The 18,310-nt window shown below is 39.6% G+C and overlaps 1 protein-coding gene across 2 annotated transcripts in view; it reads left to right on the top strand.

Moving 5' to 3' along the window:
• The window catches only part of BANK1 (B cell scaffold protein with ankyrin repeats 1), a 1,011,739-nt gene that overhangs the window by 731,203 nt on the left and 262,226 nt on the right, over positions 1-18,310 (top strand). For both annotated transcript variants that reach the window (XM_073589285.1, XM_073589294.1), the window contains 2 exons: positions 7,864-7,951; positions 13,736-13,975. In XM_073589285.1, coding sequence (XP_073445386.1) covers positions 7,864-7,951; positions 13,736-13,975 — 328 coding nt within the window. The remainder of the gene's footprint in view (positions 1-7,863; positions 7,952-13,735; positions 13,976-18,310) is intronic.

Genomic DNA, 18,310 nt, shown 5'->3' with positions numbered 1-18,310 from the left:
CCTGCGCCTATACACTGCCCTGGGGTTACAGCTTCACTTGTGGGGAGCTACACCTTCTATGCTGCAACACACCATCAGCCCCAGAGGATCTGCATGCAGCGTTGGCTTAACATCTTGCTTGCCAAACACCACAGGTGGTGTCACGAACTATTCCATTCCACTTAAACTACATTAACTACAAACTACCATTGATTTGGGCGCCCAGGGCCACGGATCAGGTCACCGCTGCTGTGACACATCCCACTGACACTGGCCCGGTACCGAGTACCCCACAGCCCTGGGACGGGGGCGACCCAGAGGGCTATGTGGAAAGCCACTATGCTACTCGGAAAGCTATGTGGTGGCCATTACATTGTTTGGATGGATATTTGGGGGCAATTATGCTGTTTGAAGGGCTATGTGGGGGGCCATTATACTGCTTGGAGGGCCATTATACTGTTTGTAGGGTTATGGGTGGCTATTATACTGTGAGGAGGGCCATATGGAGGCAATTAAAATGTTTGGAGGGCTTTGTTTGGACTTTTAGACTGCTTGGAGTGCTATGTGGAGGGCCATTTATATTGTTTGGAGGTTCTCTATTTCATTATAATTTTTGGAGGGCTATGTGGGGGTGCCAAGATACTGTTTATAGGTCTATATGTGGGGGCATTATGCCATTGGGAGGGGTATGTGAGGGCCATTATACTGTTTGGAGGTCTATGTGGAGTCCAGTCTACTGTTTATGGGCCATACAGTGTGCAGGGTTTTATGGGGTCCACCATACTTTGTGGAGGGTTGTGTGAGGGCAATTATACTGTATCTAAGGCCATTATACTGTATGGAAAGAAATATCTTGGTGTATAGGAATACTATAGGGCTTCAATAGGAGCAAAATTACTTTGCAAGGGCTTTAAAGTAGTGAGATATACTCTTCTGTGACTTAGCTGAACATTATATATTGTTTTGGTGGGGTATGGGACTGATTAATACTGCTATTACGGACCCACTAATTCGAAGTATGCCCCTGGTTATGATTTTTATAGACACTTAACAATAGAGGATGGATAAACTTTCCTTAATGTTAGCAACTTCTCTTAACTCTGATAGCTTCCGACTGTATTGTTCGAGATTAATTTTCAATCATACTATAGTTATTTCTGCATTTAGGGGTCTTGCAGACGTCCGTGTAATATGGTCCGAGCATGGACCGCCATGCACAGACTGGACGCTGTATGCTCAACCTGAGTGAGACTGCTTCATATAATTCTATCAGGCTGTCACGCTCAGGTCAGGAGACCTGCAGCCTGTCCATGCATTGTGGTCCATGCTCGGACCATATTGCACGGATGTCTGCATGACCGCTTAATCAAAGTGCATGGGAGTGATTACAGCCACGCTCATAGTACAGGGATCATAATTACGTCCTGCACCAGTCCTATGGATGAGAGTGAGCAGCTACAGGAAGGATATACTGAAAGTTCATTTTCTCCTTAACACCTTGCTTTCAGTATTGTGGGTAGACAGGATTTTGGACATGACAGGTTCTCTTTAAGATCCAGTGCCACAATTACCACGCTAATTGTACACAGAAATAATAAATATATTACAGAAAGAAATATTTAAATCTGAAAATGTAGAATAGAAAAAGAACGGCACTCAGGTACTTCTCGTTTGGCTGTGTCCTGATCACGTCCCTACTTTAACAGACCAAGTGACGGTGAAAATTCGCAATCAATGGTTGGTGCTCAGCATGAAATAAACAACATAGGAATCCAGCAAAAAAAAGAAAAAAAAATGCAGCACTTACCAGATTGCAGTGTAACCAGAGTCCTTTATTTTACCATATTTGCCATGGACAGCGGTTTTTAACCCCTTCCTGACATCCGACGTACTGTCCCGTCCATGGGACCCGGGACCCTATGCCCATGGACGGGATAGTACGTCTACCGCGATCAGTGGCACCCACGTGGTGAGCGCCCCTGATCGCAGCCGGGTGTCAGCTGATTATCACAGCTGACACCCGGCACAATGTGTCAGGGGCGGTCACGGACCGCCCCCGACACGTTAACCCCTTGCACACCGCGATCAAACATGATCGCAGTGTACCGGGAGTTAAAGGGAAGCATTGGCAGGGAGGGGGCTCCCTCCGTGCTTCCCTGAGCCCCCCAAGGCAGCGCAATGTGCAGGCAAGAGGAAGTCTTCTTCAATGCCTGTGACAGATTGCTGATCTGTCACAGTGATCTGTGATGTGACAGATCAGCGATCTGTCACAGGACAGTGATGTCCCACCTGGGACTATGTAATAAAGTAAAAAAAAAATAAAAAAAGTGTAAAAATAATTTTTAAAAAATCGCCAAATAAATTAGTAAAAAAAAAAAAAAATATTCCCCAATAAATTCATTTTTTGAAAATAAAAAAAAACCAAAACAATAAAAGTACACATATTAGATATCGCCGCGTCCGTAACGACCCGCCCTATAAAACGGTCCCATTAGTTAACCCCTTTAGGGAACCCCTTAAAAAATAAAAATAAAAAACGAAGCAAAAAATAATGATTTATTATCATACTGCCAAACAAAAAGTGTAATAACGCGGGATCAAAAAGACGCATATAAATATCCATGGTACCGCTGAAAACATCATCTTGTCCTGCAAAAAACGAGCCACCACACAGCATCATCAGCGAAAAATAAAAAAGTTATAGCTCGCAGAATAAAGCGATGCAAAAATAATTATTTTTTATATAAAATAGTTTTCATTGCATAAAACCGACAAAACATAAAAAACGACCTAAATGAGGTATCGCTGTAACCGTACTGACCCGAAGAATAAAACCGCTTTATCAATTTTACCGCACGCGGAACGGTGTAAACGCACTCCCCCAAAAGAAATTCATGAAACGCTGTTTTTTGTTCATTCTGCGTCCCAAAAATCGGAATAAAAAGCGATCAAAAAATGTCATGTGCCCAAAAATGGTACCAATAAAAACGTCAACTCGTCCCGCAAAAAATAAGACCTCACATGACTCGGTGGGTCAAAATACGGAAAAATTATAGCTCTCAATATGTGGTGATGCAAAAACTATTTTTACAATAAAAAGCGTCTTCTAGCGTGCGACAGCTGCCAAAAATAAAAACCGCCATAAATAGTAAATCAAACCCCCCGTTATCACCCCCTTAGTTAGGGAAAAATAATAAAATTAAAAAAATGTATTTATTTCCATTTTTCCATTAGGGTTAGGGTTAGGGCTAGGGTTAGGGCTAGGGTTAGGGTTAGGGTTAGGGCTAGGGTTAGGGTTAGGGCTAGGGTTAGGGCTTGGGTTAGGGCTAGGGTTAGGGCTGAGATTAGGGTTAGGGGTGTGTTGGGGTTCGGGTTGGAGTTAGAATTGGGGGTTTCCACTGTTTGGGCACATCAGGGGCTCTCCAAATGCAACACTGCGTCTGATCTCAATTCCAGCCAATTCTGAGTTGAAAAAGTCATATGGTGCTCCTTCCCTTCCAAGCTCTGCCATGCACCCAAACAGTGTTTTACCCCCACATTTAGGGTATCAGCCTACTCAGGACAAATTGCAAAACAATTTTTGGGGTCTAATTTCTCTTGTTACCCTTAGGAAAATAAAAAATTGGGGGCAAAAATATCATTTTTGTGGAAAAAAATGATTTTTTTATTTTCACGTCCGAGCGTTATAAACTTCTGTGAAGCACTTGGGGGTTCAAAGTGCTCACCACACATCTAGATAAGTTCCGTGGGGGGGTCTAGTGTCCAAAATGGGGTCACTTGTGGGGAGTTTCAATAGTTTAGGTACATCAGGGGCTCTCCAAACGCACATGACACCCGCAGACCATTCCATCAAAGTCTGCATTCCAAAACATCACTGCTTCCCTTCCGAGCCCCGACGTGTGTCCATACAGTAGTTTTCTCCCACATATGGGGTGTCAGCGTACTCAGGACAAATTGGACAACAACTTTTGCGGTCCAATTTCTCCTGTTACCCTTGGGAAAATGAAAAAATTGGGGACTAATTGATCATGTTTGTGGAAAAAATACGATTTTTTTATTTTCATGCCCTTGCATTATAAACTTCTGTGAAGCCTTTGGGGGTTCAAAGTGCTCACCTCACATCTAGATAAGTTCCTTAGGGGGTCTAGTTTTCAAAATGGGGTCATTTGTGGGGGGTTTCCACTGTTTAGGTACATTAGGGGCTCTCCAAAGTCAACATGACACCCGCAGACCATTCCATCAATGTCTGCATTCCAAAACGTCACTACTTCCCTTCCGAGCCCTGACGTGTGTCCATACAGTAGTTTTCTCCCACATATCGGGTGTCAGCTTACTCCGGACAAATTGGACAACAACTTTTGGGGTTCAATTTCTCCTGTTACCCTTGGGAAAATAAAAAAATTGGGGAATAATTGATCATGTTTGTGGAAAAAATACGATTTTTTTATTTTCATGCCCTGGCATTACAAACTTCTGTGAAGCCCTTGGGGGTTTAAAGTGCTCACCTCACATCTAGATAAGTTCCTTAGGGGGTCTAGTTTTCAAAATGGGGTCATTTGTGGGGGGTTTCCACTGTTTAGGTACATTAGGGGCTCTCCAAAGGCAACATGACACCCGCAGACCATTCCATCAATGTCTGCATTCCAAAACGTCATAACTTCCCTTCCGATCCCCGACGTGTGCCCATACAGTAGTTTTCTCCCACATATGGGGTATCAGCATACTCAGGACAAATTGGACAACAACTTTTGGGGTCCAATTTCTCCTGTTACCCTTGGGAAAATAAAAAAAATGGTGACTAAAAGATCATGTTTGTGGAAAAAATACGAATTTTTTATTTTCACGCCCGGGCGTTATAAACTTCTGTGAAGCACTGGGGGGGTTCAAAGTGCTCACCACACATCTAGATAAGTTCCTTGGGGGGTCTAGTATACTAAATGGTGTCATTTGTGGGGGGTTTCCACTGTTTAGGGACATCAGGGGTTTTCCAATCGCGACATGGTGTCCGATCTCAATTCCAGCCAAAAACGTCAAATGGCGCTACTTCCCTTCCGAGCTCTGCCATGCGCCCAAATAGTGGTTTACCCCCACATGTGGGGTATCAGCATACTCAGGACAAATTGCACAATAACTTTTAGGGTCCAGTTACCCTTGAGAAAATAAAAATTGGGGTGAAAAGATCATTTTTGTGGAAAAAATATGATTTTTTAATTGTACCGCTGTACGTTATAAACTTCTGTAAAGCCCTTGTGGGTTCAAAGTTCTCACCACATATCTAGATAAGTTCCTTGGGGGGTCTAGTTTCCAAAATGGGGTCACTTGTAGGGGGTTTCCACTGTTTAGGTACATCAGGGACTCTCCAAACGTGACATGGCGTCTGATCTGAATTCCAGCCAATTTTGCATTGAAAAAGTCAAACGGCGCTCTTTCCATTCTGAGCTCTGCCATGTGCCGAAACAGTCGTTCCCCCACAAATCAGGTATCAGCGTACTCAGGACAAATTGCACAATAACTTTTGCAGTCCAATTTCTCCTGTTACCCTTGGAAAAATAAAAAAAATTGAACCTGAAGTATTTTTTTTGTGAAAAAAAGTTAGATGTTCATTTTTTTTTAAATATTCAAAAAAATTCCTGTGACGCACCTAAAGGGTTAATAAACTTCTTGAATGTGGTTTTGAGCACCTTAAGGGGTGCAGTTTTTAGAATGGTGTCACTTTTGGGTATTTTCTATCATATAGACCCCTCAAAGTGGCTTCCTAAAAATAAAATGGTGTTGTAAAAATGAGAAATCGCTGGTCAACTTTTAACCCTTATAACTTCCTAACAAAAAAAAATTTTGGTTCCAAAATTGTGCTGATGTAAAGTAAACATGTGGGAAATGTTACTTATGCAGTTTTTTGTGTGCCGTATCTCTGTGATTTAAGGGCATAAAAATTCAAAGTTGGAAAATTGCGAAATTTTCAAAATTTTTGCCAAATTTCCATTTTTTTCACAAATAAACGCAAGTTATTTGAATGAAATTTTACCACTAACATGAAGTACAATATGTCACGAGAAAACAGTGTCAGAATCACTGGGATCCATGGAAGCGTTCCAGAGTTATGACCTCATAAAGGTACAGTGGTCAGAATTGTAAAAATTGGCCCGGTCATGAATGTGCAAACCACCCTTGGGGGTGAAGGGGTTAAGGCAGGTGAACAGAGGCATGCAGTGAACAAAGACGGACGACGGCAGTTTCGAGTCAGAGACTCTTCCTTTTTTTTCCCTTTTTTTTGCTAGAAATATTTAAATGTCTTTTCCCCTCTAGTAAAAATAAGGTAAAATAAAAGATATTTAGTATAGCCGTGTCTGTAAAAGTCAAAATTTATCAAAACATAAAATTAATAAGGATTTAGATATTGTTACCCACGCTATTCACACCTATAGGACATGTAGTCAAAGGGAAACATATGCAAAGAAATATATAAAAAAAAAGCTACACAAGACGAAAAAACACTCCTGGTGGTGTATTACTAATGAGATTAAAATGAAAAAAGTCTCTGTGCATAGCAAATTGCAATAAAAAAAGGATATAATCAAAACAACAAGCACATACTGTATAGTCATCATACACCAGGCAATAAAATTCATTATCCAGTAGGCGTAGTAGGTAAAGTGAATGCAACGGTTGGCAGCACAGTTCGTTATTTACTAAGTCCAATGGTTAATGGAGTTGTCCATACAATATTGTTGTTGATTTTAGGTAAACCCTTTATAGGCACAATTCTTTAACCCCTTAGTGACAGAGCCAATTTGGTACTTAATGACCAAGCCAATCATGGAATATCATGATTTCTGGTCAGTTTAACCATGCCATAAAGAATCTAATAACAAAACCAGAAAAAACATTGTCGGAATTGCATTTTTATTATCATTTCATTCCACTTGGAATTGTTTTCCCATTATTCAGTGCACTTTATGGTAAAATGAATGGTGTCATTCAAAACTACAATTTGTCCTGCAAAAAAATTTACCCTATGTTGACGGAAAATAAAATAGACAGCTATTACTCTGGGATGAAAGAGAGGAAAAAAAGGCAAAGACAAAAAAGTCAAGCCTTAAGGAGTTAAATCGTTCCAAAAATTAGAGATTGCCAATGGCACAAGACAAAGTAAAACTCTATTCTGTTACAAAAATAATAATAATTTCACTAGATATATATATAATTAATACTGAATTCTTATATAGTACCTAATGTAATTTTGCAACAAAAAATAAACAGATAAAATGTAAAAAAGGCTAGTCCTCAAAAGTTAGAAATCAGAAAAATAATGAACATTTGGTTCCATTACGCTTGGTGATTTAGCACCACTTTACAGACATTGTCATCATCATCTACATTCCCTATCAATATGTTTTCGGAATGTGGGGGAATCATATGCAAACATGGGGAGAACATGCAAACAGGTGTTGCATAGCAGCTGAATGGGTTTTAAACCCAGGATCGAAGTGTGGCAAAGCACAATATGAGAATATTGTGCTGTGCCATGCTGTGCCGTGCCCTTCATTGCGGTTCGCTGCATAAACAATGGAAAATGAGATATATAAAAATAGCTAAAATATGATATGTGGTGATATTATTTAGGGTACAAGAAAAATTCATGGAATAGCCTAGTTTGGAATATTGTTGCTTGATAACACTATGACATGGCGTGGTTTTCTTACTTTATTTCTATAGATAAATGGGTGAATAAAAATAATATAAAATTATGTAAAAAAAAAAAAAATTTGAGCGACAATGTAAAAATAATATAATAATAAAAAGCCCTTAGAATTAATGGTTCCATTTTATGGTTTATTTCATATTTTCCTACCGCTGACATAAGTCTTTCTTCTCAATTTCTAGGAAAAACTAACTAATCAGACAGACATTCCAGGGGAACCATTGAAGTTTGAACAAGAAGATGTTTATGTGGACATGGTTGAGCGTGCTGGTAAATCACTTCAATTTCAGTTTTCAGTGTGCCAGATTGTTCTAAAACATTTTTATTACTATTATTATTTATTTGCCTGTTCATTGTAGCATTGATATATTAGCAGAATTTACTGTATATTGATATATTTTTATACTTTATACCATTTAGTAAACGTTAAAACATTAAAGAATGAAAAGAGATGGTAGAGCACAAATATAGAAAAAGAAGAAAAGTTGGTTGGCTTTTCTAAGAACTGATTTGCGAAGTGTGTGAATTATTAATGTTTAACATGACAAATGTCCTTTTTGATCATTATATATTGATAAATATTTTCAGATTCTAACATATTTGATTACTTTAGCAGCTTTAGGTGCTACATTTCTTCTGGAATTCTGTTTAATATTAATATATTGATAGTTATTTTTATGTATCAATTTTTAGAGCTCCGTAGTTTATTTCAATGCAAAATAAAGTAAAATGTAAAGTTTCCTGGAAACATTTGCTGCAACTTCCAATATCAACATGATCTAATACTGTTAATATAAATCTAAAAACAGGATGAAATTATTTAGATATTAAAAACATTTCTTTTTTTTGCTGTCGCACTGTAACAAAGCTTCTTGTAGAGCATCACTTACGATTGTGCCGTGTGTGCTCCATCACTGTCTTTCTATTTGAGGAAATAAATATGTTAGATTTTTGTATTGAACTGATATAATTAAATATAACATCTATGTTTTGCAGACAAAATCTGACCATAGACATAAGATATCTGTCTTTTGAAGTCTCTCTATCCTGATTTCTTTGTATACAGGTGCTTCTCTCAAAATTAGAATATTATCAAAAAGTTAATTTATTTCAATTCTTTAATACAAAAATCCCACTGATTCTGAGTTTGTTTTCTCATGACATATTGTACTTCATGTTAATGGTAAAATTTCTTCGATATAACGTGCATTTATTTATGAAAAAAATGGAATTATGGCAAACATTTAATTTTTGTACACTTAAATCAGAGAGGGTTGTCACACAAAATAGTTAATAAATAACATTTCCCACATATCTACTTTTACATCAGCACAATTTTGGAAACATAATTTTTTTGTTAGGACGTTATAAGGCTTAAAATTTGACCAGCCATTTCTCATTTTTCCAACAAAATTTACAAAATCAATATTTTAGGGACCACTTCACATTTGTAGTGAGTTTGGGGGGGTCAATATAACAGAAAATACCCAAAAGTGAAAACCATTCTAAAAACTGCACCCCTCAAGGTATGCAAAACCACATTTAGGAAGTTTATTAACCCATCAGGTGCTTCACAAGAACTAAAGTAATGTGGATGGAAAAAATAAATATTTTACTTTTTTCACAAAAAAATTATTTTGGAACAATTTTTTTTTATTTTTACAAGGATATCAGGAGAAAATGGACCACAAAATTTGTTGTGCAATTTCTCCTGAGTAAGCTGATACCCCATATGGGGGAAAAGCAACTGTTTGGGTGCATTGTAGGGCTCAGAAGGAAGGAAGCAGCATTTGACTTTTTAATGCTAAATTGTCTGGAATCAATGGTGGCACCATGTCGCGTTTGGAGACCCCCTGATGTACCTAAACAGTGGAACGCACCCAATTCTATCTCCAACCCTAACCCCAACACACCCTTAACCCTAATCCCAACCTCAACCATAACCCTAACCACAACCCTAACCCCAACAAACCCCTAACCCTAATCCCAAACCTAATCATATCCCTAACCACAAACCCAACGCTAACACACCCCTAACCCTAATACCAACACTAACCTTAATCCCAACCATAACCACAACCCTAACACTAGCCCAACCCTAACTTTAGCCCAACCCTAACACTAGCCCCAACCCTAACCCTAGCTCCAACACTAACTCTAACATTAGTCCCAACCCTAGCCCTAACTTTAAACCTAACCCTAACCTTAGCCCAACTCACTTTAGCCCAACTCTAACCCTAATAGAAAAATGGAAATAAATACTTTTTTATTTTATTATTTTTACCTAACTAAGGGGATGATAAAGAAGGTTTGATTTACTATTTTATTTATATTGATCACTGTGATAGGGTCTACCACAGTGATCAAAATGAACCAATAGGAAAAATCTATTGTTGCAGGGTGCCAGTCAGCAGATCTTTGCGGGCTCACTGCGCATGCACCCACCATTTTCTCCCAGAAGAAGATGCTGGCAGCCCAGGGATTTCCTAGGGGGGTGCAGGGATTCCGGAGGTACCAGGGGGATCCAAGGACCCTATTTCTCTCTTCTCTGATGTGCAATCACATCAGAGGAGAGAAATTAAATGGAAAATCTGACTTTGTTTACGGTTGCCGTTATACTGTTAATAATGGTGATTGCAACACTGGAGTTAGCAAAAACCGGCCCGAATCATGTTCTCTGGGGATTCAGCAACCCCTCTGTAGCTGAGACCCCAGAGAATTTCTGACTTTGGGGGGCACTAAACACTTATTCCTCAGCACCCTTAAAAAGGGGCGCTGTGGCATAAGTACCCTTAACTGCCTCTGTTAAAAGGCGTATCAGCGGTTGTTAGATGGTTAAAATTTGAAATGTTGGCCTACTGAAATGTATGTTCACTAAATGCACTCAATACTTGATCGGGGCTCCGTTTCCATCTATTATTGCATCAATGCGGCGTGACATGTTAGCGATCAGCCTGTGGCACTGCTAAGGTGTTATGGAAGCCCAGGATGCATTGATAGCATCCATCAGCTCGTCTGCATTGTTGAGTCTGTTGTCTCTCATCTTCCTCTTGACAACACCCCATAGATTCTCTATGGGGTTAAGGTCAGATGAGTTTGCTGGACAATCAATCACAGTGATAGTGTTGTTTTAAAACCAGTCATTGGTACTTGTATGAGTGTGGACAAGTGACAAGTCCTGCTGGAGAATTAAATATCGATCTCCAAAAAGCTTGTCAGCAGATGGAATCATGAAGTGCTCTAAAATTTCCTTGTAGATGGCTGTACTGACTGTCATCTTGATAAAACACAGTGGACCTACCCCAGCAGATGAGCTCCCCAAACCATCACTGATTGTGGAAACTTCACACTAGACCTTCAGCTTGGATTGTGTGTCTCTCCACTCTTCCTCCTGACTCTGGGACCTTGATTTCCAAATGAAATGTAAAATTTACTTTCATCTGAAAGCAACACCTTGGACCACTGAGCAACAGTCCAGTTCTTTATCTCCTTGGCACAGGTAAGACGCTTCTGGCATTGTCTATTGGTCGTGAGTGGCTTGAAACAAGTAATGCAACACTTGTAGCCTATTTCCTGGATATCTCTGTGTGTGGTGGTTCTTGAAGCAATGACTCCAGCAGCAGTCCACTCCTTGTGAATCTCCCCCAAATTTTTGAATAACCTTTTCTTACCAATCCTTTCAAGGCTGCCATTATCCCGGTTGCTTGTGCACATTTGTCTACCACACTTTTTCCTTCCACTCAACTTTCTATTAATATGCTTGGATACAGCACTCTATGAACAGCCAGCTTCTTTAGCAATGACCTTTTGTGGCTTACCCTCCTTGTGGAGTGTCAGTGACTGCCTTCTGGACATCTGTCAAGTCAGCAGTCTTCCCCATGAACGCGGAGCCTACTGAGGTACCTTTTTAAACGCTTAGGAAGCCTTTGCAGGTGTTTTTTTTGTTAATTATTCTACTTTACTGAGATAATGACTTTTGGGTTTTCATTGGCTGTAAGCCATAATCATCAACATTAACAGAAATAAACACTTGAAATAAATCACTCTGTTTTTAATGATTCTACATAATATGTAAGTTTCACTTTTTGTATTGAAAAACTGAAATAAATTAACTTTTTGATGATTATCTAATTTTATGAGAAGCACCTGTAATAACATCAGAAATATAATTGGGCTTTATTAAAATCAACTAAAAATAAAGAGAATAGTGATCATGGCAAAGGTAAATGATTATCTAACTGAATGAATATATTCCAACTATTAAATATAAAACAGGCTAAAATACAACCATTAAATCATATATACTGTGTATATATAAATATATATAAATGTGTGTATATATACATATATTTGTACCACCAAGTTGCAGTATAATATTAATCAAACAGTTAAAGGGCCTATAAATTGATGAATACTGAATTCAGAAATAAGTAAAAATCAAAAAATTTACCACTGCTCCAACCCCAACATTGGTTTCATAGTTAGCTTTCTCAAGAGGCTTTTGGTTTATTGATCTGTTGTACCGCAAATGATGGTCCCACTAAGCACAAACCAAATGGGATGGCATTGGAGAATACTGTGGTAGCCAGGTTGGATACGTGTGCATTATATAATCAGTCAAAAGTGTCACCAGCATCACACCTCCTCCTCCAAGCTTTATGGAGAGCAATAGGGTACCATTACACTTAGCGATGCACCAGCGATCCCGACCACGATTTGACGCGGTCAGGATCGCTGGTGCATTGCTAAGTGGTCGCTAGTGAGCTGCCAAACAGGCAGATCTCACCAGCGACATAGTAGCGGTCGGGGGTCGCTATTTACCTGTCAGACGAGGCGATCCTGACGTCCTCCCGCCCGCATCCACACATCGCTCGTCGCCACAGCAGGAAGCCCAGCAGGAAGTGGCCGACGAGAAATGGCCCAGGACGTTCTCGCGCGATCAGCGATAATCAGCGGGGGAGCCGGTTGGAGGTAAGTATCACACATAGCGATATCGCTAGCAATATCGCTGCAGCGTCACAAAACTAGTGACGTTATAGTGATATTGCTAGCGATATCGCTATGTGTAACGGGCCCTTTACACATGTAGAAACCATCCACTCACCTTTTATGCATCTCACAAAGACATAGCAGTTGGTACAAAAATCTAAAATTTTGACTCAGCAGCCCATAGTACAGTTTTCCACTGATCTAATGTACAGCCTTTGTGTTACTTAGACCAAACAAGTCTCTTCTCCTTGTTTGCTGTCCTCACTAGTGGCTTCTTTTCAGCACTTCAACCATAAAGGCCTGCTTCTCGTAGTTTCCTCTGGAAGTTGAAGTTGAGATATGTCTGCTATTTGATGTCTATGCGTGATTTACGAGGGCTGTATTTTTGAGGCTGGTAACTCTGATGAAGTTATCCTCTGCAGCAGAGGTAATTATTCATCTTCCTTTCCTGGGATGGTTTTCATGAAATCCAGTTTCATCATAGTAATTGGTGGCTTTCATGACTGTACCTGAGGGTACCTTCATGTTTCTAGTAATTTTCAAGGTTGACTGTCTTTCAAGTCTTAAATTAAAAATGGAATGTTATTTATATCTATTTAGTTGAGAGTGTCTTACTATTTTTTGGCTTAGTTGTGGAATAGGGCTCAGCACTGTATGGAACTGTGCACCAACACTGCCTCCAAAAAAGATGCTTGAATGTCACAAGCACTTCCAGAAGGCCAGTGATTCCACAAATAAACTTTTGATGAGGCATACATGTTCATTGTAAACCATTCCTGGTGTCTACCTGATAAAGCTGCATTAGAGAATGCCAAAGGGGTATAAAACTGTCACTAGTGTAGAAGGGGGTACGTTGAGGAATCAAAGGTCTAACTCATATTCTGATTTGCTTGACATATTTCTATATTCTTTTTTTGCCTACGCAGTTATGCTGCCTTCACAATGAATTTACAGAGTGAGCATTCCACTAAGAACAAGAAAAAACGTTGTATATATGTCTTGTTTGCCTTATGGCACCAATGCCATTTAAAAAAATATTTTTTGTTGTTGTAATTGTAAAAACAGCGCATCAACAATCTTCAATAGATTCATATAATAATGACAATGAAACACAAGCGGACACTGTTAATGGATCTGAAGAGGATGCACAAGAATGTGCTGTAGAGAGCATAAAAGAATATGATGAGAAGCAAGTAGAGTTCAACAGTTCAGACAAGATGCTGGGCATGACGGATGATTATTGTCATTTATTTCCTGTGGAGAATCCTTCAGGACCATTTAAAAATGATGACCCTTGTTTAAAAGGTGAGGAACAAATGTCACATAAATGGATAGCAAGTTATAATTGTAGGATCTCCATGTGTAGCATCAATTGTCAGACTAGAGTGGATAATAATATACCATTACAGATAGGAAAATATTTAATCTTGTTAAATCATTAAAATCTAGACATATCACACAACGTAAATTATTCTGTATGTTTATACAAATATCAGTATTTGACATTTCTGTTATTAGTTATAAGTGCATAGCGGAAAAGCCACATTTTTAGAAGTGTATTCACTTAGATACCTTCTGTAGTGTACCTTGGCTCTTATTTCTATCTAATATATAAAGCTCAATGTGTGTGTATGTATGTGTGTGTGTGTGTGTGTGTGTGTGTGTATGTGTATGTATGTATGTGTGTATGTATGTGTGTGTGTGTGTGTGTGTATGTATGTATGTGTGTATGTATGTATGTATGTATGTGTGTGTGTGTATGTATGTGTGTGTGTGTATGTGTGTGTGTGTGTGTGTGTGTGTATGTATGTATGTATGTGTGTGTATGTATGTATGTGTGTGTGTGTATGTATGTATGTATGTGTGTATGTATGTGTGTGTGTATGTATGTGTGTATGTACTGTATGTATGTATGTATGTATGTATGTATGTCCGGGATTGGCATCTGCACCATCGTAGCTACAGCCACAAAATTTTGCACAGTCACACGTCTGGACCCCGAGAGCGTCATGGGCTATGTTGTGAGGCAAAATTTTAACCCCGTGCATTCCAATTCACCAATCAATTTTGCCCCTATCTACATAATGGTAGATTATGGTAATGATTTAACCCCGCGCATTCCAATTCACCAATCAATTTTGTCCATATCTACATAAATCGTTACCATCGTGGCTACAGCCACAAAATTTTGCACAGTCACACGTCAGGACCCCGAGAGCGTCATAGGCTATGTTGTGAGGTGAAATTTTAACCCCGCGCGTTCCAATTCACCAATCAATTTTGCCCCTATCTACATAATGGTAGATTATGGTAACAATTTAACCCCGCGCATTCCAATTCACTAATCAATTTTGCCCCTATCTACATAATGGGGAAAAAGTGAAAGGAAAAGTGTTGGAGGCAAATTGACAGCTGCCAGGTGTGAACAAGGGGGATTTAAAGAATGAGAGAATGATGGCGCCAAAGAGTATATACCGTACAGTTGCTAAGGTGGGGCCCTGACATGGGATACTCACCACACACGGGGATATGAACACACACAAAATGCTCCACACACTACCACGTGCTTCAACACATAAACCACCCTCAGCACACATTTCACCACACATACACCAACCTTGCCACATAAAAGTCGAAACACAAAAGTCGCCACTCAAAACTCGCCACGCTGTCCCAGAGCTGTTTAACAGATGAAAAATGAGCTGTAATTGGTTGCTATCAGCAACAGTTTTCTTTGTAGACAGTTGTGGTAATTGAGGCCTATTATTCTTATCATTTCTATGGTGTTATCGTCCTTCTGTAAAGCTGGAAATAACACAATTTATTACCGTGCCAACACAGACCACGCTCTGACACAGACTGCAGGGGGAGCCCAGTATCACACAGGATAGGATTAGATACACGGCTCAGCAGTCAGTATCACACAGGATAGGATTAGATACACAGCTCAGCAGTCAGTATCACACAGGATAGGATTAGATACACAGCTCAGCAGTCAGTATCACACAGGATAGGAATAGATACATGGCTCAGCAGACAGTATCACACAGGATAGGATTAGATACACAGCTCAGCACACAGTATCACACAGAATAGTATTAGATACATGGCTTATCAGACAGTATCACACAGAATAGGATTAGATACATGGCTCAGCAGTCAGTATCACACAGGATGGGATTAGATACATGGCTCAGCAGTCAGTATCACAGAGGATAGGATTAGATACACGGCTGAGCAGTCAGTAACACACATGATAGGATTAGGTACACGGCTCAGCAGTCAGTATCACACAGGATAGGGTTAGCTACACAGCTCAGCAGATGGTATCACACAGGATAGGATTAGATACACAGCTCAGCAGTCAGTATCACACAGGATAGGATTAGATACACAGATCAACAGAAAGCATCACACAGGAGAGGATTAGGTACACAGCTCAGCAGACATTATCACACAGGATAAGGTTAGATACACAGCTCAGAACCAGGATGTGCCAAAGGAGAGGACATTTTCATTCCAAGAATTCCACTCATTCCATCTGATTTGTTTTTTGATTTTAAACGCCTCCAGTTTCTAGTTCAACTGCTATTTGCAATGTCCATTAACAATGCTCAGGGACAGTCCTTGAAAGTAGTTGGGATCGATTTGCAATCTCCATGCTTTTCTTATGGTTAACTTTACAGGATCTGTTCAAGAGTTGGAATTGCCAAAATTCTGTTCATCTTTGCACCGAAAGGAAAAACCAAACATGTTGTTTATCAAAAGGCTCTTGAATGAGTTGAAAATAAAATACTATCAATACTTGGGTAATCGTTTAGTTAATTTGTGTTGCAAATCTGTAGTGTTGAATATATGATGTGGAATGTTTTTATGTGCAATATAATCATTATAATTTGTTATAACTAACCACAGTTGGTTACTATGCCCAGGCAACACTGGGCTCTTCAGCTAGTAAGATATATTGCTTGACACACATGATGCAGATATAGTAGGTATTGTTTGCACTCCTCCCTCCAAAAAACAAGAATCAATTAAAAATATATTAAAATACTTTAATTTTTAAAAAGACAAAATAGAGAAACTTTTCCACACACTTTACCTGCCTTGTGGCATAAAGAAGCCAGAAAAATAGGGCATATGTTAAAGGGTTATTCACAAACTTGTAACTTACTGATCTCTGAGGGTCCGACTGCGGATACCGCCTAGATTCCCCCCAGGAATAGAAATCTGCAAAGCCGTCTTGAATGGAGCAGTGATTTGGATTCTTGACTTTTTCTCTATTCACTGTCTATGGAACTGCAGGAAGTAGCCAAGCATACACTTTGCTTTCTCTAGCAGTCCCATAGATCATGAACGGAGTGGAGGTGAAACATGCACATTACCGCACCATCCAAGATGGGAATCTCCAAAGTCCTTTTCCCAGGATCTAGAGCCACATAATCATGATCGCTGAGTGTCCCAGCAGTCAGATGTCCCATCAATTAATAAATTAGGTTATAACTTACAATTTTGGGAATAAACTTTTAACATACAGTGCCCAGACAGAAAAAGTACTGTCAAGTATTTGTTAAATAATGTCCACTTTTCCCTCCACACAAAAGGCATACTGTACCAAGATCATACAATATAAAGACTGTTTTTATCAAAAATAAGTTGCCAAACCCAATTGTAAGTGTTGTTTTCCACAGTGAAAGTCTCCAATACAAAATAGCAAAAGCCACACACAAAGAAAATATTATATAAGGAATATGTCAGCAGGATTTCACATTCAAACTATTTACATGTGCATGTGGCTCTTTCAAAACTAAATCCAGCAATACCTTTATATCTTTATATGGCCGTTCTGCTGATGACCTGAGGTTAGTATCCTCAATAGTCAGAACCTCCCACTCCCGTCTCCAAGACTTTACACGTGCCGCGCCAATTCTTTGGAATGCACTTCCCAGGTCAATACGATTAGTCCCCAGTCCCCACAATTTTAAGCGTGTCCTGAAAACGCATTTATTCAGACTGGCCTATCGCCTCAACACATTAACCTAACCTATCCCTGTGTGGCAGAGCCAAAAATTTTACCATAACCAGGTTCCCAGCATCATGTTCCCACATGCTTTATGCATCCATTAGCCCTCTGTGTCTGTACTGTTACACACTTAACATTATGGCTGGTCCATACAATCAGGGCAACTGTTACCACCCACCTTTCGTGTCTACCTCTTTCCTCATAGACTGTAAGCTTGCGAGCAGGGCCCTCACTCCTCTTGGTATTTGTTATAATCTACTGTATGTGATTATTGTTATGCTGTAATGTCTATTGTCTGTACAAATCCCCTCTGAAATGTAAAGTGCTGCGGAATATGTCGGCGCTATAAAAATAAAATTTATTATTATTATTATTGTCTGTTCCTCCATTACTGAGAATACAGTTTGTAAGTTGATATGCAACTGAGGCTGAAGAGCTACTTCTAAATCTGTAGCCTCTGTCACTCCAGCTCTATCCCCCACCGAGAGCTGCCTCCTGCTGCTTGACTCACAACTTGTCACGATTCAACTGGCGAGTGACCTGGGACCAGGGGCACCTTTCCTGGCCCTAAGACTAGGGGGTGCCCTAGCTCGCCCTGCTCTCCAGGATACTTCAGA

The sequence above is a fragment of the Dendrobates tinctorius genome, unplaced genomic scaffold, assembly GCF_039654945.1.
Source record: "Dendrobates tinctorius isolate UK_male_01 unplaced genomic scaffold, ASM3965494v1 ptg000011l, whole genome shotgun sequence".
In the NCBI taxonomy this organism is placed as follows: Eukaryota; Metazoa; Chordata; class Amphibia; order Anura; family Dendrobatidae; genus Dendrobates; species Dendrobates tinctorius.
This window is presented reverse-complemented; position numbering and strand designations above follow the sequence as displayed.